The 22,596-nt window shown below is 40.7% G+C and overlaps 1 protein-coding gene across 2 annotated transcripts in view; it reads left to right on the top strand.

Annotated features, from left to right (window-relative positions):
- LOC117249933 (sodium-driven chloride bicarbonate exchanger-like) overlaps positions 1-22,596 on the top strand; it is a 57,549-nt gene that overhangs the window by 14,396 nt on the left and 20,557 nt on the right. The window contains exons 3-11 of one of the 2 annotated variants that reach the window (XM_078165984.1): positions 5,671-5,752; positions 13,107-13,250; positions 13,473-13,611; positions 13,978-14,138; positions 15,215-15,403; positions 19,113-19,201; positions 19,520-19,677; positions 19,838-19,925; positions 21,723-21,869. In XM_078165984.1, the coding sequence (XP_078022110.1) occupies positions 5,671-5,752; positions 13,107-13,250; positions 13,473-13,611; positions 13,978-14,138; positions 15,215-15,403; positions 19,113-19,201; positions 19,520-19,677; positions 19,838-19,925; positions 21,723-21,869 (1,197 nt within the window). Of the gene's footprint in view, positions 1-5,670; positions 5,753-13,106; positions 13,251-13,469; positions 13,612-13,977; positions 14,139-15,214; positions 15,404-19,112; positions 19,202-19,519; positions 19,678-19,837; positions 19,926-21,722; positions 21,870-22,596 lie in introns of both variants that reach the window. The other variant, XM_033615814.2, reaches the window with a different exon arrangement.

Raw genomic sequence — 22,596 nt, 5'->3', positions numbered from 1 at the left:
TTAATGTGCGTTTTTGTGATCTGAACACAAGTAGACAGCAGAGGTACATCGCCATTCATACCTGTGTCAATCATGCATCTCCAGCTGACCACTTGGGTTCAGATTTTGTTACCGCCTATGTCACTTACACGAGAAGGTCAAAGGGCCCCACACACAATTAATACGTCCACGCTCTCACTAGCTGCTCACTTGTCACATTAGCAGTTTTGTCAGTACAGCTGGAGATATCGCTGTCAACAGAATCCAACACATCTCCTTCCATAGGTCAATACTGATGGACGGTCACGCAACACTTTGTCCAACTCGTCGTAAAATGTCCAAGTTATGGAGTGCAGCCACTGTCACGAAAACAACCAACGTGTTCTGCTTTGATGACATAGTCACTGTTGTGGATGCATCAGGATGTATTAGCGCTTACACTACCAAAGATATGTGGTCAACTTGGTTCCAGACCCCATCTCCAAGTGGTTTGAGTGATGGGATCACAATGTGTCCTGGTGGTTGTTTACACATGTAGTTAGTGCTGTTCACTTTGGATGTCACCTTTTCACCTATTAACTTACAGTGGTGAGGTCACCAACTGTCTTGAATAATAAATTCAAATGACACTGTGAAATGGCATTGAGTACTGTAATGGCAGCAAGTTTCAGTGTCTGCATGTCTGCAAGATGTTACATAAGACACGGTGACACAACACTATGTATGATCAGCATAACCAAAGTCAAACTTTTCATTTATTTTAACATGTGGATCATCTGATTAACAATGGTGATGGTGATGATGCACCTGGCAGAGAGTGATTAGAAACCTGTGTACATGCTACAGAATCCCTGCCACTGCAGGAAGCATATCAAGGTTTCTCAAGATCATGGTAAGGACTTATGTATGTTTGCAACACCAGTTTATGGTGTTTACATGTGCATGTCCAAAACCTGATCATTGCGAGGATACCAGTGTGCGTGTACCTTTTTTCTACTATAGATAATACGGCTCTCCTGTGTCTTTTCCTCAGTGAGGCAACTTTGGATAAATGTGTTACAGTCTGCCTGTCACACTTTGATATACAGTGGTGCAGTGACCACTGCAGTGCTAATGCAGGGGAGATGCAGGATAGACAGAGATGGCTATTGATGTACTTGGTAGACATGTATTAGAGAGACAAATGGGTTCCACACAGTAAGTCTCATTCAGTGGTGCTCCCAGAAATTTTTCAGAGGGGTGGCCAGATGGGGCCACTGCAGACCTTAAGGTGGCACACCGAAACTAAAAGCCACAGTTACATTTCGGGAATTCTATTGTCCTGTCAAAGAAAACAGGCTAGTTGAAAACTATGTCAATATGAAAGTTAAGGAATTGCATACTGATATACTTTGGTTTCTTATTTTACTGTCACTGATGATTATGTTGGCACATTGATTGTCAGGAACAAAACATTTACTGGGAACAAGCCTTCTCAAGTTCAAGGGAGACTAGTGGGTATCCACTGAAATCATTTTCATTCAGATACCTTGAGGTGAGAATTCAAGGGACACCCCTGAGAATGGCCAAGCCGGTTGTTCCCTCACCAAAATTTAACATAAATTTGGAGCACTATGTAGTCCCCTTGCGGTCAAGCTATGCTGACATGGTTGGTACCAATGGATGCATTAGGTTGTCTTGTTAACAGGATACCACTACCTTCGCACTAGCCTAAAAAAGGAGCATGCCCCAGCCTCTTAAAGACACTAATGTTGGCCTCAAATTATTTTCTCCAAGGGGTCCTGCAGTTATCTCAGGGTTGTTACGCATTGTTATGTATTTAGATTTTTGTTGTTCTCGTGGGTCAGAGACAGGGAGACAGTGCGTTACTGAGACTGACTGAGGTTCTTTATGGACCTGCAGAGCCAAAACCCCTGCTCCTCTCATAGGCTCGTCACGAACACTCACATTTTAGCTGCTGTCACTGCCATGAAGGCAAAAAAGAAGAAAATGAATGTATTAGTTAATAGTCAAGTCTGTCAAGTCTTTATGCATGTATATTGCCCACTCTGGCATTGGGATATTACCTCTCTGTCTTGAGTGCTGATTATGCCTGTGATTCCTCTCACAGTAGATGGTGTGCAGTGGTCAGTCTGTGGAGGGCTGGATCGGAGTGAATTGGAATGCAGAGGCACGGACAATGACAAATTAACACATTAATAAAATGTCAAAATATTTCAGATTACCATTACCCATCTGTCAGGGGAAATCTAGGGAAGTCTGTCTACAGGGACTTGATAATGAATCCTCATCTGGGCCTGTGTCTGTGTGTGAATGTGTGCTTGCATGTCTAGGAGAGGACTTCCTCTGTTAATGCCGCCTATACAGTAAGCCCACCATGTCAGTTCTCAGCATCTGTCCACACACTCCTTTGATGCATTAGCTTGTTTCTCACATGGTCAGCCATGTGTGTGGGCATGTGTGTGTGTCTCTGTGTGTGAGAGTGATGTACCATCACTGCTCTTACGTAATCTCTCAGGATCAGGGATTGATGGCCAGTATCAGCCACCTTTAGCTTGTCACAATACAGTATAACACATGCCTCCTGTGTCGGTCATGATTTGATGTAGTTGTCTACAGTATTGTGTAGCACTCAGAGAAAAGAACCTGAGCTCAGTCAAGGCAGACTTACCTCCACTTTGTATGCCTTCATTGTAAAATACCCATAGACCCATGTAGTCACTGCAGCTTCAGCTCCTCATTTAAACATTCCCATGCTGGTTAATCCTTTAAGGGCATTATATCTCATATCTTGCCCATAAATCATATGTGGGCAAATCTGATTGAGGACTGAAAGCATGTACAGCAGATTAATCTGATATCATCCCTGCCCCTTATATATTGCCACCGAGGCTTCTGCCCAAGCTATTATCACTGTATTGATGGTGGGGGCAGCCTTTTGTCTTGTATCTTGACGCAAGGGTTTGGCGGTTAGGTTAGACAAAACTACTTGGTGAGGGCAAGACTGTGGTTGATGTTCGTCACATGAGTCAACTGACTTGACAAAATAACTCAATGCTGACTTTTGGTTTCACACAGGACATAAACACTGATCTCCTTGGTCAAAGTCCTGTGCTTGTTGAACCCCTCTACCTCTTCTCCCATTTGCCAAAAACAGACTTTCGCACTATTTATACTCGGTCCGTTGCTATAAACATCTATTAATGTTGCGAATGGGTTTGCACTGGAGTTAGTTGAAAGCCAGATGGGTCTTTTATGGACACTTAAGGGTGTATTGTGTGTCTGTATCTGATGCAGAGGATACCACTGACCAAGAGACACTTTTTGATGTCCTCAGAGTTAGACCAGGCTGAGCAGATTGTTGTTGTATGGTGTTAATTTTGTCAGCGTTTTTTTACATTAAAGGTTAGTCTTAGTGTCAAATGTCCCTGTTAGTATTTTCCATATTTATTTAACCTCATCATGTTGTTTTTAAATCAATTTGTAGTTGACAAAAAGTCTGCACATTTTAATCTCTTAGTCAAAGAAAGCCATAACTATTTCAGTATAGTTTAAGTCAATGAAAACTGCTGATATTTGAGTCTTTTTTAATCATCAGATTGTATTGAACATTGGAGTCAATCTAGTATAGCTTATAAACCAATAATTTTGTCATTTTTGTCGAAATTTATTACACATAAATTTGTTGTGAAAATCCAAACCTCATATACTATTAGTGATGCACAAATAACACTTTGTAATTTTGCAAACTAATGCAGCATTGCAAATTGTTTACGCTGTCATGATGTACAGTAAGCTGGAGTGATCTGTCTCATGGCTAACAGGAAAACAACAACAATCCAACAGCAGAGTGTACATCCCTTCCAATGTCCAGTGTTTCCCATACATTGATGTACTTGTGCACTTATTTGGAAAATCTTCCTTCATTGTAGAGCTGCTTGCAGGACATTGCTTTGAGCAGTGATTGACATGATTGACCGCTCTGATAGAGAATCCTCGGCTTTGGTCAGTTGTTGATTTTCTTGTGCAGTAAAGCCATTAGAACCACAACAAAGAAACGGAGGCATGATTTTCTTTACAGATTATATATGTGGTATTTGTAGCTCTCAGTGTGCACACAAGCGTGAATCCAAGTGTGGATCTTTTTCTAAAAGTCAATGACATGTTTTGCTTATTGTTCTGCTAAATATGTTTGAGCTTCAGTTTTGCAGAATGATGCAAATCATACTGTTGTTTACTATCTGTTCTCTTACATATTGGTAGTAGTTGGTAGGCTCATAAACAAGTAACAGAATGACTCAACTCACCAATGTGAAAAATAAGTGCTATTACAGCACTAATGACCTGATGCAGGACACAGTCAGGACCCACAGCAAATACATGGAGGACATCTGGAGGGCAGAGAACACATGATCCTAATGATAAACACAACAAACACACCCACACATACACAGACTGGAGGAAGGCAGGAGAGGAGGGAGAAAGTGATGGAGAAAGTGTAACCAGAGCAACTTCTTGTCCTTGTCTTCTTGTTCTTGTGTTCATGGCGGTATTGGCATGCAGCTCCCTGGACAGCAAGTTTTTGATTTTGATCTAAACAAGCACAGGAAGCCATCTCTCTATATTGAGGCTAAAACTGTCAGCATCACTGTCCACTTGCTTGATGATCATGACTGGATACATGCAGCCTTATGTTATTACTAAACCCTCAGTGTTAATAAGGGTTGGTTTTTCAGTGACACATATTTTGAGTTGATAAGTGTTGATTGGAGCACTGATATGGCCTGAGGTCTTCTGTTCAAAATGATCAAAAGAACTAAAATAAGTCTGATTGGTGCAGACATACAGACACAAAGTGGGGATTTCTACACTATCAGAGCTAACAGTTTCGCTCTGCAGCAGTGTTTCTGTGTGATCATTTTCCTTTTATATGATCTGTCCCAGGATGAGATGGTGTGCAAGTTTATGAAAACAACTGGAAACATGAATACCAAGCCAATGTTTTCATTAAATATTAAAAAGCAGAGTAAGCATTCAAAGACCCGTCCCTTTTTCATTTTTCAAGGTCAGAGCTATTTATAGCATGGAGTAACGAGAAAAGCACGATGTTGCATCCATTAGCACCAGGCCTTGTTCCCTCCACTCTGCTGTTGCTCCAGTTCAGACATTCATCTTGCCAGAGGTGTGGGTGCTGGAGCATTTACATGATTTAAGGCTTACACACAATGATGTATTCTTGTTAAAACCATGACTCAAAAACTGTGTAATCTGGCACTCAGCAAGATGAGCGTGGCCTTTTTTTCAAATTGCGATTGGCTGCCTTTTGTTGCCATGGTGACAGTCGGGGGAAGTTAGCGTGATGATGCTGAGTTTTGTGTGTTTTCATTTCAGGACACATCTTCCCACTAGGCAAGGGGGGGAGTGAGGGGGAGCTCTTACGTAACAACTTGTAGCATTTAGATGAAATATGGATTTTGCTTCAGTGAGGACAGACGGGCTTTAGATGGACACGTGTCGTGAGGAGTCAGAGATCAGTGTTAGGGAGTGTCAAATGTACTTGTATTAATTATTAACTCTGAGTAAGTGTAGAGTTGGTGTCATGTGTCAACTCATGTTAACCTCCAGTGTACTTACTGTATATGTGTATGAATCTGTGTAACATGCATCCTTTTCTGTGTGTGTCTCTTCTAGAGAACTGATGAGGAGGCAGTGGTGGACCGTGGGGGCACACGCTCCATGCTCAACACCAACTTTGAAAAGGAAGAACTAGAAGGTAACTCCCATAAGTGATCATTAAACTACAGTTGGTAACTTGTATAAAAAAAAAAAAAACTTGGGGCGTCGGTGACTTAGTGGTAGAGCAGGCGCCCCATGTACAAGGCTGTTGCCGCAGCGGCCCGGGTTCAAGTCCAGCCTGTGGCCTTTTGCTGCATGTCATCCCCCTCTCTTTCTCCCCCTTTCACACTTAACTGTCCTGTCCATTAAAGGCAAAAAATGCCCAAAAAATATCTTTCAAAACAAAACAAAACAAAACTTTTTGTCATATTTGCTGAAACTGGCACTACATCCTAGTGACGAGTGGACAGATTCCTTTCACAGTAAAGTTCCTTTGAGCTTAGATACTTTTTGCAAAATATGGTGTCAGTTTCATTGTGTCACTCTTGTTATAGTGCATACATGTTTGACAGCTAGTCCCGCCCACTCCACAAAACTTTACATACATGAAAATAAAATATTTATTTTAATGCATTGATTCAGCATCCCACTTTTATGTAGGTAGGCTGTGTAAGCTCAAGACATTGTTACAGAAATGTCACTGTCCAACGATCTGTGGTTCTTCAACTGAGCAGATGTCCCAGTTGCCTCCGCAGCCTTGTGCTGCATTCATGCGGTGTTGGAATAATCTGAAAAATTAGTTCCCAATCATATTTTATTGCTCACCAGATCCATTTCCTTTGCTCTTTGTTGTCACCGTGTTGTTTAAATACTCTGAGCGCTAAAATACGGCACATCTTCTTTGAAGCTGCCATGTTGTTTACATGTTACAACGTAAGGCTCATGAACACTGAAGAAGGGATGTCAACAGTTAACTGTTATTTGGTAAATATAACACCCACCCAGCAGCCCTGCTATGGAAACTTTGGGCCCACTCTCCTGGTCTCCCCCCGTGTCACCCCAGTCAGTAAGCGGTTCAATTTTAACCCCCACAGCTTTGATCACTACTGTCAGGTCTGTCAGTGCTGTTAGAGGTGTCAACATAGCTATTGTTGCTAACATAATCAACGTTCATGAGCAGTGATTGACAGCTGCTTTTGAGACTCCTCAGCTCTGATTGGTTATTTTTGTTCATTCTAGCAAATACCATGAGAAGCACTATGAGGGGGAGGAATTTAATTCCTCTACAGATTAAATGTCTCATGCACTGATGTGAGGATGTCGTGACAGTTTCGGCAAATATGACAAATATGTATTTTTGTACCAACGACAGCTTGAACATTTACATTACACAATCAAGAGGACATTACAGTTGCATTCCATATTTTAGATGGAGAAGATGATTTTGGGATTAGCCTTGCATTCCCATAACCTTTAAGTGACACAATATGAAGTGCCTCAACGTTTACAAAGAACCATTGTTGTTGTTTTTTTTGTATTTTTGCCCCATTTTGTCATTTGGAGGTGTATTGTCTCTACCTTTGTAGTCAACTTTAATTGATGGGATGTTACAATATATTTCCAGCCAAGCACTATTACAGTTTGAAAGCAGTAAACTTGTCCAACCTGGCAGATTTACTGACAGCAGAGCTTACTAATAGCAGAAAACTTGTCCGACCACCTGTCCAAATCATTACAAATGGATATTAGGTTTTGATGCGAGTCCTGCAGCATCAAAGAGCGAGGGCTTTATTCTCTGCACGTGTGTTTGCATCAGCATTTCATCCATCGTAAAAGAGACAGAGATGCCTGTTTCTGCACCGACAGCATCCTGAATTGACACAGGGCCTGTTCTGAAAACTCATTTTTTGTCTTTGCTGAGTGAAAGCAGAATCTCTCTCAAAGAATATAAACTGATGTAAAACGATTTCTTTTCCAGACTTTTGAGATTCTTTATTTGAATATTCATATAGATTAAAAAAACCTGCATGCTAATATAAAAAACAGCAGGAAAGATAAAACAATACAGGTAAAGGTAGTGCAATTATTTAAACATTATTGCAGAGAAAAAGGATAAGCAACCAGGTACAAACATATTACGCTGATTGTTAAGAGAAGTTTCATGTTCAGGAAAATGCTGATGCTGACAGAAGTGTCCCTGATGACGTATATGACTTGTTTATTAGGGAGAAGTTTTTCTTTTTGCAGCCAGACGGCTGCATTATGTGTAAGACAAGAAAGTAAAGTACGGGAGAATTGAGGCAATAAAAGTCCATCACCGAGAGATTTGGTTCCCCCGTCAGCATCCACTGTAGTTTTGTTGCCAGGCAACATTCGCTGAGGCAGCCGGCAAAGATGTCACTCTTTGATTCTGACAGTGCCGGTGAGATGGTGCTTTCATCTCAAGGACCCTCATCCTCGGATGATGGTTGCCGCGATGACAAGCTCTCTGTCTGGTGCTGCGGTAACGCTGACACTGCGTCAGCACCACGCAGGAGAAGGAGATCCTCTGAAGTTATCTCGCTCATACATACAGCGCCTCTCCGCTCCAGCACTCACCTACTTCCTCATTTTCGTACACTCTCACATTAGGGATAAAACAGTGAGCAAGACATCTGTTTCTATTGGGAGTCCATGATTGGTTTACTACTTTGTGTTATGGCTTGAATTTTGTAAGATGGTTGAGAAAGAGACAGTGCCAGGGGATTTAAAGGATTAGTCTTGTGATATTTTATGTTTTTCTTACCGTTGACAAATCTCAAAATAAAACCTACAATACAGTTATCACACTAAGCGGTGTTATCTGAATGGCTATGGAGCCAGAGACACAAACAGCAGCCTAGTATACAAGATTTCTATTTGAAAGAATGATGCAACCATTTGATTTGATCATATCACTCAGCATTTGTGAAGCATTGGAACAAGCAGTAACAGAATGTCCAGTACACTGTACATTTTCCGGCCTCTAAGTTACAGGGGTAATAAAGGGAGAACATTAGATTGGGCGATATGGTCCTTCATTAACATGAACACACACACTGTTGCTTATTTTGACTCAATCCCATATACACTGTCCTGCTACCCCAAACACTCATTAAAGCACCTAAGCACTTTCTGAAAGTCAAAATATTAGTTTTTTTATGATATTTGAATAGAAATTTTGAGTGAACATGGTAATAAATTTGACTTTACAACCCCAATAAGTAGGAGAAGTCATTACCTTGTAACCGCAACTATGAGAATAATTTAAAGAAGCGATTGTGCTCCAGCATCAGAGCCGCATAGCTGGAGCCAGTTGTCTGAAGAGAACACAACCCCCAGCCAATCAAAAGTGCTGTACTCAGTGGCCATGTAAAGAAGTACATATATGAATACACACAGAAACTCTTCAGGATATGGAATGCCGAAACCCAGCACGTCACACACCGCTGCATTATTTCAGGCCTTGACTGACAGAAGAAAAGAGAAGAGATTGTATGACATCAGCAGTAGTTCAGGCCTGAAGGAGGCGAGCTATTTAAGTCCTCCACTCACGAGTCTTGACTCCTGAACTCTGAAGCTTTAGTGCCCCGTTCTTATGTTTTCCTCAGATACCTTATTGTTCCTGTCCGCTGGAATGTGCCTTTTATTTTGAAATTTGCTTCATGTGCATAGTCGGGCTTCCCTCTGCTTCTGTCACATACATAATTTACACAGTGCTAACAGTAATTTGCTCTGGATGAATGCGTCTTCAGCAATACACTAACAGAGTACAATACACTCTCAAAGTGCAAAGACATTTTGACATTTAGTTCTCATTACGTTCTCTGAGACCTCACTTAACCTCTGTCCTGGATTAGATACTGAGTGAGTCTGTGCATTCCTTAAATCTGATTAGAGCGCTACAATGTGATTAGTCGTGTCTCCAAGCAAGTGAAAACAATTTAAGGCGTTCATGTGGGATATCCTCCCCTCAGACAAAATGAAAATATCGTGTGATTTCTCACTGTAAGTCTGACAATAAGAAACAGGATGAGCTCAGTTATTTCCGAACTTGCACACATGGCTGAACTTGAGCCATTGGATTTCATTTTGAAAGCAAAATGGGTTCCCCAACATTTTTAATAGATTAGAATCAAGGGCACAGGTTGGTTTCAGAGATGAATAAGACACAAGGAAGTCAGGGATTCATTTATAAAAACAAACAACAAACAAATACACTGTAAAAAGAAACTTTTTGTTTGAGGTTATTTTGTAGTGATTCAATTTGCCTTCACAAATTCAGTCAATGTAATATTTGAAGGCAGCCCAACACTTTTTTTTAAAGTCAAAACAAATGGTATATTTTCACAGTGATAAACAAGTAACATCAATGTCATTTTCTTCATTTATATAAAGTGTATATAATCAAACAATTTATAATTTATGATTGTTTTCTTTTCATGATAATATTAGTATACAAAAGCCACATGAATTTCTGCATTATACTGCACTATAACATACAATTTACCTTCATAGTGGTCTGTTAGCTTTTGATAAATATTATTATTATTATGTTACATGAAAAACAACAAAAGAAATGACCATTTCCAGTGTCAGCAATTAAACCTTAAAGGGGCTGTATGCAAAATTCAGAGCCTACGTATCTACTGTTTGATTCAGAGGATGGGCCGGGATTGCCTGCGCACGGCTCTCAACATGGAGGTGACTGAGCCAGCAGCTAGCATTTAATGGTGCTAACAGCATAGACAGTGCTAACAAAGGCAACAGTGCTAACAGAATGAACAGTGTTAACATGGGGGGGTGTTTTGCAGTGATGCCATTTGGCCACTGTGGGTCGGGATGCCATTATCAGTGGTAACTGCCACTGTTAACTGTTGACTGTTAGCTAGCTGGGGTACATACACAGGCTCACACATGCACTAACACGTACGTTGGCAGGCCCGTCTACCAAAGCAAAGAACAGAGAAGCTTGCATTACAACACACAGAGGGAGTGTGACTTCATTCTCTGCTCAGGGCACCATTACTTCAGTATATCTTTACTTAGAAAATAGTTGTTTGCTGGTATATTAATACCCTGAATGTCACATACAGCTCTGTCTTTTGCTGTATAACCTTTATTAAGGATCAGTTCTTGCATCTTTTTCAGGAGAATCATTTATTTTTTATCCAAAAACGCAGAAGAGTTGGGGAACTTTTTTCAGTCCTGAATAGTGTCTGCAGCCTTTCTCTCAAGCTACATTTAGCCCCAGCAGCCCCACTAAAAAGGTAGGGCAGCTTAGATGTTGCCTGAGAGGCAATATGGGGCATATAAGGTCAAACAGTGACCCCATCATCAGTAAGAATTCTGCCTTTGGTTCGATCACAGTTTCAAAAATGTTATCTGAGAATATTTTTGCAACATGGAACAATGTGTTTGGACTGCCTGTACTTTAGCAGTAAGGTGAGCAACATGTATTATTAAAAATGATCCCTTTGTAATCTGTCATTGTGCTTAAAAAAGAGGTAAATATGTTATAGGAAATCAATTTATTATCCTCTGATGGACCCCAGTTTAGCTCTCAAGCATCAAATTGCCCTTGGTGTCACATTATGCTGGAAACTATGGTGCCTCATTCAGTGCAGGAGGCAGATAAAGAGAACAGGGTGTCCGATAGTCCTGTCTGTGTCCGGCCACTGAGCCGAAAGCCGGCGGGAAGGAAACAGCGGCCGGGCAGCTCGCCTGCAATAAAGGAGGAGAGAGTCAGCTCGCATTATCTTCACGCTGACCCTGTGGATTCACACTCATGTGTGCATGTACACGCACACACATCAGAGAAAGGCCCTTGTGCTTGCATTGTACAATATCCTTTCAGAATCCCAGTCTCATTATTTCTTCTGTATTGATTTAAAATTAAAATCTCCATAATTGTGAAGGTCATCCAGTTTCAAAATCGATTTCAAAGAGGACAATAGCTTTTTATTCAAGTGTGGGCACAGGAGGGCGTGGAGATGGCAGAAGATCCATTAAGAGCTGCTTCTCTGGTTCCACTCTAAGTGACTACATGACGTGCTACTGTCTATTACTTTGTGTTTCAATAGTTGTTTTTCACTGCATATTTCTTTTGACCATGTGAGTTTCAGGGTTACTGACTCAACCACTTAGTCACAGTCACGTCATTGCTCTCACTACCAATATTGGAAGCTACGAGCTCTGAAAGCCTACCTTATTTCCGACCTCATGATACCTTATGTGAATTATGAGCACCACTCCTGTTTTTATTCTTTCACTAAACTGATCTGTGAGAGTTAATAGTATGCAATAGGTGTCTTCCCTTTTGAGATGAGGTAGTACAGCCTGTAACACCTTAAAAAGGGACCTATTATGCTTTCATGTATTTTGTGTCTTATATACTGTTACAATAAAGGATGGTCATATAAAACATGGCCAAAGTTTCAAATAATAAGGTAAATGTATGCAAAAGAAAACCCCAAGAGCAAAAACCTCAGGCTTCCTACTGTTCTGTGTTTGTTTGTTGTGTGTGTCATACAGTTTTTTCTACTGGCTGCAGTATGATGTCATAGTATGCAGGCATGCTACAGGCACACTACTGTTTATATTACGTAGCCTACGCTGCTAAACAAAGCTGTATGCTAACATCAGGGGAACATGTAATCTTGGTTGCAGATGTTGTAGATTTCTCTCAGGTATCAGATCAGATTCCTGGTGAAACATGTCATCATTACAGTTATTCACCGCCTGCCAGTATGTTGTGAACATACAAGTAGCTACATCCTAACATCAATCTTTGTTGCTGGTGGTCATTTGTCATTAATTTCAGATCTCGGTCCTGCAGGAACATGTGTGGTTGTGTTTAGAAGCTTTTATTGGTGATTTTACAGTCATTTCCCAGCTGCAATGATGGTACTGACCAATTAGAGCAGACTGGGCTTTTTTGGGGGTGGTGCTTAAAAAACAGGCGCAAAAACAGTGTTTTAGACAGAGGTAGAAAACAGGTGGTACAGCACAGACAGTATGAGGAATATAAAGTGTTTCTCTTTTTACCATTAAAGCATGTATACATTCTAGTAGAAATCTTAAATACAAGTATGAACCTGAAAAAAGGAATAATAAGTCCTTCTCCTTCGGTGTGATAGGAGGATGACCTAAAGAAGTGGCCTTGGATAATGTATTGTAGCATTTTTACCTACTTCACTGATTCTATGTGTCATGCAAAGGATGAAGTGATGAACAATCTGAAAAACTCTTAGGCCTTTGCACTCTTTTCTTTTCAGAGCAGCAGTCAAGAACCTCTTCATCTGACATCTCTTCCTAGTGCATGAGTAGAGTCAAAAGCCTCTTAAATTTGTGTTATAAAGAAGTACTTTTAAATTAGGTAGAAGGAAACATGAGATGGATGACATTGTAAAAGGGTGAGAAAGATCAAACTAGTGTTAGGTTTAAAGGACAGATGGAAGAATCTAATGTTGTCTGCTGCATCTTGTCTCCAGGTCACCGTACTCTCTACATTGGGGTTCACGTTCCCCTGGGCAGGAGGTCGCACCGACGCCACCGTCACCACGGACACAGACACAGGAAGAGGTCCAAGGAGAGGGACTCCTCAGCTGATGATGGAAGAGAATCCCCTTCACACAGTAGGTCTTCAAAATGGACTGATACAAACTCCAGCAAGTTTGAATTGACTTTAAAAAATATGAAAAATCTCATTTTTTAGGGAAGATTTAAGTTAACTCCAAACCACTTCCACCAGTGTGCATCACGTTCTATTTCTCTGTGTCAAATCTTTTCTGTTGCATGCTTTCCTTCTTCATTCTCAATCTCCACTCGTCCTCCGCCTGTCCCATTTGCTGCAGCAGACACACCAGCTCAGAGGGTGCAGTTTCTGTTGGGGACAGAGGATGGCGATGAGGAACACATCCCCCACGCCCTATTCACGGAGCTGGACGAAATCTGCCTCAGGGAGGGTGAGGACGCAGAATGGAAAGAGACAGCCAGGTACACCACTGCAGTTGGCCACATGGGCTGGATCTGTCCAGCTGTGCCATTGTTCCTTTGTTGCACCTGAGAGTTTGATCCTGTTCGTGTTTGACTGCAAGCTTTTATCATAGGGCTGTTGTTATGGCGACATACCTCTAAGGGTGTCTACACTTTACTTCATTTTACACTACACACTTTTTACTTCATCAAAGCTTACTAGCACTTGTTATAAAAATACATTTTGACCTTAATTGTGCTGCTTGTCAAGAGTAAAATTGATCTGTGCAGGCATGTTTAATAAGAAATCAGCTTTTTATACTTCTGTCAAACATAAATGCTTCACATCTTTATGTATTTACCAAGTTGTGATATTAATGTGTGCAGGTGGCTTAAGTTTGAGGAGGATGTTGAGGATGGTGGCGAGCGGTGGAGTAAACCCTACGTAGCCACTCTGTCTCTACATAGTCTCTTTGAGCTTCGCAGCTGCATCATGAATGGCACTGTAATGCTGGACATGAGAGCCAACTCTCTGGAGGAGATTGCAGGTAAACACTCTGTGCCACATCTGAGCAAACAAAAATTATGTGGAGTTCCCCAAGGCTCCATTGGTGGGCCTCTTCTTTTTAACCTTTACTACCTCAGATTATGATAAACAAAGTATCTTAACATGATTACACAGTCAACACACATAATTACTTAAAAGAAGACACCACTGGTTTGACATATGTAATACTGGCTCAATCCCAGTACACCCCTTGTCCCTATTACTTAGCCCTTATGCCTCTGTTTTGCACATTCATATCAAGCGTGTCCTAATTCTTACATAGCCCTCCAAACAGAGGTGTTTTACTCCAAACCAAGAGTTATGAGAAATTAATAAAGATATTAAAACTATAAAGACCTTTATCCTAGTATATCTTAGAAAATGCCATCAATGATCATAACGATACTGATGATGTATCCGAGTCTCAAAGGGTCGTCCCATTTCAGAGGGCAAGATTTTAACCACAAATGTTACTCCCTGTTACTCTGTTCTGAAGGGCAAAGGGGCATTCGAAAATGAATGATGGGCTAAAAATAAGAAATGGGATTGGGCCTTTGTTACATTCATAGTTTTTAAAAAGACTCCCTGGCCCCAGCTGACTTCACTTGAGGTAATTACTCAGACTTTGCACAGCTCCTTCTGCAACCACAGAAGGCTTTATAACATATATGCAGTACATATAGCCCACAAGTCCTGTAAAGAGACTTTCCCCTTCACAATACAACCAACTTGAAAGCTTTGCAGTAGGGCAGAAGTCAGGTCAACAAGGCTGACATCATGACCAGTAAACAGATGTCCACCTAGAAAACTGTGTTTTAGTTTTTGAGGGCAGAGTGTTTATGTCATTGTGGGAAAAACTGTGCTACTGAAGAGATCTGGCGAACTTAACCTGGTTTGGTGCGATTAAATCAGCAGCAGTGGGTCAGTTTTTGTCGGAATAATCAGCTTAGCATCTCTGGCCACCACGCATGGACAGACACCATCAGGAGTAGCCTTTGTGAGTTTAAAATGAACTGTTCAATGAGTAATGAGGAAACCTACATTTGTGTGTTCCCTTATGTGTGTTTTACTTGTAAGACATGGTTCTGGATCAGCACGAGTTGTCGGGCACTGTAGGTCAGGATGCCAGGAAGAGGATCCGCGAAGCCCTCCTCAAACAGCACCACCACCAAAACCACAAGAAACTGGCAAACCGCATACCTATTGTACGCTCCTTCGCTGACATAGGCAAGAAGCAATCTGAGCCTCATTCCATGGACAAGAATGGTGAGCACATACACATCACCCTGTTATATTCTCTACTCTTTCCATGGTGACCATAAATGTTGTTGTATGTTAATATATACAGGATGTATTATATGTATGATGTCATAATCCTTTGCATGATTTTTCCAAAGTGTGTCCATCTGTGACTTGCTGTTTTACTACTGTTTGATGTCTCATTTTCTCCTCTTGTTTGTGTTTCTCCGTGTTTGTGTATGTGTTCTCGTCTGCTGTATGTTGCATGTGTGTGTGTGTGCACGTGTGCCATTCACTTAACCAGTAAATGGCCTCCATTATTACACTTTGAAATCTCCCAAGTGTTTGCCTGAACTCCCCAAGAACACTCCACCCAGAAAGGCCTTTTCCTGCGTGGCATGGCGGCGGTGTGTGTGTTGTGTGTCATGTTTGTCCACCCCTCCATCTAGCTCCTCCAGGAGCTTTGGCCACATGACCCCAGACACGCCCTTTGGCAAAACCAACACCAAACGCCTTAGTGGTCTCCAGGCAGTTGCGCAGGGCTACTGTCCCATCGCATATGAAGACACAGAGCAGGAAATCTGCACAGGCAACCAGAGCGCCCAAGCTGATGCTTAACACTAAAAGCCTAGAGATAGTCCTGCTGTAGTAATAGAATAAAAAGGAGCAAATTAAAGTGAGAGCATCATCATGAAAGGTTAGAATGGGTTATTTGCAGTCAAGAAGAGAGAGGACCTCTGCATTCTTAAACTCGTGCATCTGTATTCAGAGCTCACTGTCATGATGCCCCTTTGGCTCTTCTATTTTGAAACTTTATTTGAAAAATAAAAAGGATGTAGTAAAGTATGCAGACCTTTTTTGTACTTTAAGTATCTTAAGTATCTTCGAATAATTTTTAAGTAGTAGTCATTCTACAGAATTATTTATAAGGCCAAACAGGGCGGGTTCAGTGTTGTCATGGTAATGCTCTCCACTTTTTGTCATCGTCAACAATTTGTTTAATGACTAGAAACCATAGGAGATTTGTGACTCATGTTTTTCACCCATAACAATGTCTAATTAATTAATATTGGTAGCTCTTTGCTTTATTCATTGTGTGACACCCCAACACGAAATTTAATCTTTGTTTTGTTGCCTTTGTCATTCAAAGAAATAGTTCAATATTTTCGGAATATGCTCTTTCACTTTTTTGCAGAGAGTTAGTTATAGTGTGGTGCAGGAATGACCCAGAAATGAGTTAGCATTTTATCACCTTGAATCTCCAATTTCCCTTGTCTCAAAGTCAATAGTTTTTTTGAATGGGTTTATGGTTAGACGCCTGAAATAAGGTCTGCGGTTAACACAAGCTTAAGAGACTTTCACATTTTGTTTTATGACATAAAATACATAAGTAAATACCCCACCCATGAATTTTGAAGCCTCTACGTGTCTTAATAAAGATAGTTGCTAAGAAGCCTTTGCCTTTTACTTCTGGTGATTGCATTTACTTTTCAAAAATCATAAACGTAATGTTAATTTGTGAAGTTTATCTTGTTGAACACAACATTTGAGCATAATTTTGTTTGTCATAGGTCTTACTTTCTGCAATAATCCAAAATCCAGTAAAAAAAAAATCCTGTATTAAGGGAACCAGGGTCAATGTTAACTTCCTTGTGGGCTTAAAAAAAACCGTCATCCCTGCACCACTTTGTTTCTCCTTATGTCTTAACGGTAGCCTAAATGTGAAGCTGTTTAGCTTAGCTTAGCATACGGTCTAGAAACAAGGGGAAACAGCTTGCCTGGCTTTGTCTGAGGGTGATAAAAATCTGCCTACAAGCACCATAACTCACAAGTGACACATTACATTAGTTTTTTTTGTCTGTATTAAAAGGTAAGTGTAAAAATAACTGTTTGGGGTTTGACGATGGGGGTTATGTTCTGGAGTATTTATGCTAAACTAAGCTAACCAGCTACTGGCTCTGCCTTAATTTTGAGAGTGGTATCGATATTCTCATTTGACTTGTTGCATGTATTTCTGAACTATTCCCTCAAAGGAATCTTTTAACTTTTTTTTTGAGACAATCGATATCATTCTCATGTTCATATGCTAAATATGAAGCTACAGCAAGCAGCTGGTTAGCTTAGCTTAGTGGTGAGTTTAAGAGATGCTAGTGCAAGGAATTTGTTACCACTGGAGAGCCAGGCTAGGTATTTCTAGTTAGCTAAACTTGGCTAACCAGCTGCTGGCCATAGGCCTTCTATAGCTTCATGTTGAACTGACAGCCATGAGGGTGGTATCAATCTTTTTATCTGACTCTCTGCAAAAGAGCATATAAGAATATATCCTAAAGCATCCAACAATTCCTTTAGTGGTAGTAGCATCACTCCTTTACTGAAACAGGTGTCATTTTAAACAAGCCACATTTTAACGTTGCCTTCAAGTGCTGTGATTAGCTCACACAGCTGCAACAGGTGCATTCACATCACAAACAGGAAATGGGAATGTGTTGTCATTAACGGTGGGTCGGACATTTTGGAAGGATAAGGGTAAGAGTACCATCCGCTGCTGTTTACTGTGTCAAAAAGAACTGCTTAAAACACTATTGAGAGATTCAAAAAACTGTCATAAATATTGTATACAGTCAGACACAAAGGTAGGCTAAAGTTGTGTGTTTCATTTTGATAGATGCTGGTAGATTAGTAATGCATTGTTAGTTGATGTTTTGTTAGCATTATGTTAGCATAATATTTGCTAGTTTAGCTTTGTCCAGATGATTGGGCCTCCAAATATTTAAAGTTTTTGAATTGCAGACAGGTGTCGGCGCTAACACCAAACACTACAAAGACATCAGGGCCCATAACCTTAATGAGTGGCAAGCTGTCAATGTCTCCAACGATCGATAGCTTTAACTAACTTCAGTTTTGTAATATTTTGCTCCTTTGCCTCTATCAAGAGCTCCTCTTTATACAGACATTTGTCTTTCACACATATTTTTACATTTTTGATGATGAACATTTCAAAGATAAGAGATGATTAGACTAGTAGCTACCTAAGCTTATCCTTCCAAGATGGCCTTAGAGTGCTCTGTGATTCCCATTCCCTGTTGGTTGAGATTTAAGTTTAAAAGGAGCAATCTTTGACTTTGTTTCAGTGCAACTGAAACAAAAAAAACATTTTAAATAAGCACCTATAGAGTGCCCCAGGAATGAGTCCTTCAACCTGAAAATAAGTTAGTATTTACTACTCACGGTACTCACGGTTCCCTTGACTCGAAGTCGAAAGTGTGTTTTTTGACGAGGAACCAAGGCTACGCTAACTTTCACGTCAGCCAACGGAACAACTCCCTGCAGCACTCTATTTGTTGATACACTTAAATTTGAAATTGAAGTTAAAGATTGTACCTCTTTTATTTTATTACACTTGATTTGGAGAGACTGAGCCTGAGGTCTAAGTATAACCACTGTGTCCACTGCACCACTGAGTAGTCATCAGATTAATATTAAGCTAACTCACCAGGTACACTCTGAAACCAGATACAATATTGTCCTTTGTCTTTGGGGCTGAACCCCTTTTATCAGTAAATGTATAGCACCTACAACAAAGGGGTCCACTGTTGTATCATCTGTTTCAGAGAATGTAACTGTACCCTCTCATTACTCACTGGAGACCTTTGTCTTTGTGTGGGAAAGTAGTGTTGTAATAGGCTGAGTCTCCGTGAAAATTGACATCATGATGCTTTCCTGCTCTGCCTGACAGGCCAAACGGTTTCACCTCAATCCCAGCCAGCTAACAATGAGGGCAAACAGGACGTCAGCCGAGAAAACAGCGCAGTCGACTTCAGCAAGGTGAGCAACCAGACCCACCACTGATCCTGCTGTTTATCTACAGCCACTGATAGCTGGAAACATAACTAGTGCTGCATATTTAACCAAGGTTGGGTTACATGTGAAATGGTCACCGTAAGCCTCTGACCCTGGGAAACCAACTGGAATTTAACAGGAGTAAAGTTTGTTTTCTTTTGTTGTGTGGAGACAGATTCAGCCAGTGTTGGATTTTAATTCAGATTATTTATTATAATAGTCACAGTCAATCTGTAAGGTAAAAGCAGAACAGAACATTCATACGTGTGTTTTGTCTAAAGATGGTTTCTTTCTGTCTCACAGATTGACCTCCACTTCATGAAGAAGATCCCTCCTGGTGCTGAGGCATCTAACGTCCTGGTGGGAGAGCTGGAATTCCTAGAGCGCCCTGTGGTGGCTTTCGTCCGCCTGGCTCCTGCTGTGCTGCTCAATGGCCTGGCTGAGGTTCCCATCACCACCAGGTTATACACAGACTGCTGGAAAAGCTCCCTGCTTCTCTCTGCTTCTCTTTCTCTCTGTATTCTGTGTCAAGTCTGGACAGATGAGCTGATAATCCCCTGAATGCTTCACTGGGAAAGGATTGGACTTTTACCCAAACCTGTTGTCCTTTGTGTTGCACAGGTTTCTTTTCATCCTGCTTGGCCCGATGGGAAAAGGTCCACAGTATCATGAAATCGGTCGGTCTATTGCTACCCTGATGACTGATGAGGTGAGGCACATTATCAAGGTTCAGATCCGAGCTGTGGTATTGATGCTAGCAGTGGTGGACAAACTATTCAGTTATTTTACCTTCATGATAGTGGAAATACAACAATGTGAACATATGCCATAACAAAAATGAGAACTTGTGCTTTGAGACTGGACTCACTTTAGAAATGAAGGCTAAAAGCTGAGCAGACTTGTCTTGGTGACCCATAAATATTGAAAATGCTCTACTAAATGTAGTTAAGCTGTTGGTGCTCTGCCAGACTGTCATGATTAATAAATAACATGACCAGGAAGCACCAGTGTCTCCATAACCTAATGCACACCTTTAGTTGCAGCAGCTGGCTCCAGAGTAAAATGAGGAAAACTCTGAATTCAGATGAGAAAAAAATAACCTTTCATTATCAAATCGATTCATCTATACTCATAAACGAGTAGCTTAATAGTGTTAACCTCCTCTCCAGCATATATTTTCTTCCTTGCAGCCATGCAAATGATTCTGCCATAAAAATCACTTATTTATGTTCTAGTTCCTGCCTGCTTTAGTTATTTAAAGAGATCCTTTTGGTTTTTGTCAAATATTTAACATAACTATTAAAATGTTTTCATTTGTCTATTGTATTGATTATTAGAAATACTTAGTTTTCATGTCATCTTTCCTATTTTAAATAAGTTGTTCGAAGCCGGGAATCAAACGGCTGAATCAAATCATTGCATCTCACCACAGGCCGACCTTCACCACTGCTTTGTGTATTTTCGGTGTAAATGCTCAGGCTGCAACGTATTCGCGTAAATGACATTACGTCCTTAAGGTACAGCTACGTAATTAACTTAAAGTTATGGAGGTTAGTTTTAGGCAATAAAAGTTACTGTGGTTAGATTTAGGAGGAGTAACATGGCGAGGATGTACCTTAAAATGACTCAAAAGTTCACATGGATCCGAACACATGACTCGAGGGAAAAGTCCCAGGGGGAAAACTTTTTTTTTTTTTTTTTTTTTTTGTGTGACCCGTGCACCACCCCAACTTGCCTCTTTAAAAGCGCTTGGGACTGCTTGTTTACTGCTGTCAGTAAAGGTATAAATGTAACATATTTGTGGTTTGCAGAAACATACAGTGCCAACATTGTTGTGTGGCGACTGTGCTGTAAGTACAATGCTTGAGGAGATATACTGATGTGCTTTCAACAACTAGATGTCAGTTCCATGATAAAACTCCATCTTTAAGTTACTCACTGTAGATGTGAGATATTTTCTATATATATTTTTAAATTTTTATATATGGCATTAGGGTATTTTAGGGAGTAGGGAAACAATCCTGTAAATCCACCTAAGAGCTCTAGTATCTAGAGTATGTCATAAAAACAGTGACAGGATTTCCCAGTGCAGCCATGAGCTAACGTAACTGACTGTCATAAGTGCCAGATGTTGCTTTTTTTTTCTTTTGTTGGCAGCGGTCCTGTGGGATGTATGAAAATAGAAGTGTATGGATGTCAGCCTACTTCATTATGTATGGGAATGAATTGTACCCATCACTATGATTTGCTTTACAGCCACTGTGTGCAAAAATCGTGTTCTGTTTTCCATATAAATACAGTATGATGACGGCTGATTGACGTTCTGAATATTTCACATTGATGTGTTTATTTCATGTATGGTGATAGTAATAATCCTCTACTGACAAAACCTTTTATGGCGTTGATGTATGACTTTTGTAAATCGATTTAAATGTACTCAGTGACTCAGCGTTGTAGCACAGAACAGACTGTTAAAGAAAAGAGCGCTCTTCATCTGTCTCCACAGATTTTCCATGATGTTGCTTACAAGGCCAAAGACAGGAATGACTTGGTGGCAGGCATCGATGAGTTCCTGGACCAGGTGACAGTGTTACCCCCTGGAGAGTGGGACCCTTCCATCAGAATAGAGCCTCCCAAAAACGTTCCCTCTCAGGTAAACTAGTTTACTTTTTCTTTTCTTTTCTTTTCTTTTCTTTTCTTTTTTCAAGTGTGTTTTTTTGGTACAAATTGATTGGTTGTTTGTACACTCTTAGAAATATGGGTTCCAGTAGGGTTCTTCACGAAGGGCTGAGGCTCTACCTAGAACCATTTGCTTCTGAAGAACCCTATTTTGAAGAAAGGGTTCTTCAAGAGTTCTTTGTAAGACTTAAGCTGTGTCTCAATTCAGGGGCTGCAGCCTTCGAAGGCTGAATTTGAAGGCAGATTGCGTCACATTGGCGCGACCACAGCTATCCCATTTCGAAGGCTCCTTTAAATGCGGCCGAGAAATGCAGCCTTCTTTTCCGAGAATGCAATGGATGAATCCTTTGAGGCCTAGCCTATCCCAAGATGCACTGCACGCTGGTGACGATTTTGAAGGACGTGGCTGACATCGACCGCAAAGGCCGCGTCCTTCAAAGGCTGCAGCCCCTGAATTTGAGACACAGCTTTAGGGTTCCTTGAAGAACTCTCCTTTTTGAAACAGAGAGTTCTTCAAGGATTGTTGAAAGCATGGGTGTTAAAAGATCTTCACCCTAAAATATTCAAATGTTTACCTATGTTTCAAATGGTGTTTTAAGATGTAGATGTTTCTGGAATCCCCTTAATCAATTCATTTTACTTTTGCTCTGCCATAGTTGATATCTTTACCATCTTTTCATGCCGTGCAATACCTGCGGTCT

Source organism: Epinephelus lanceolatus, chromosome 24 (assembly GCF_041903045.1).
Source record: "Epinephelus lanceolatus isolate andai-2023 chromosome 24, ASM4190304v1, whole genome shotgun sequence".
Taxonomy (NCBI): domain Eukaryota; kingdom Metazoa; phylum Chordata; class Actinopteri; order Perciformes; family Serranidae; genus Epinephelus; species Epinephelus lanceolatus.
This window is presented reverse-complemented; position numbering and strand designations above follow the sequence as displayed.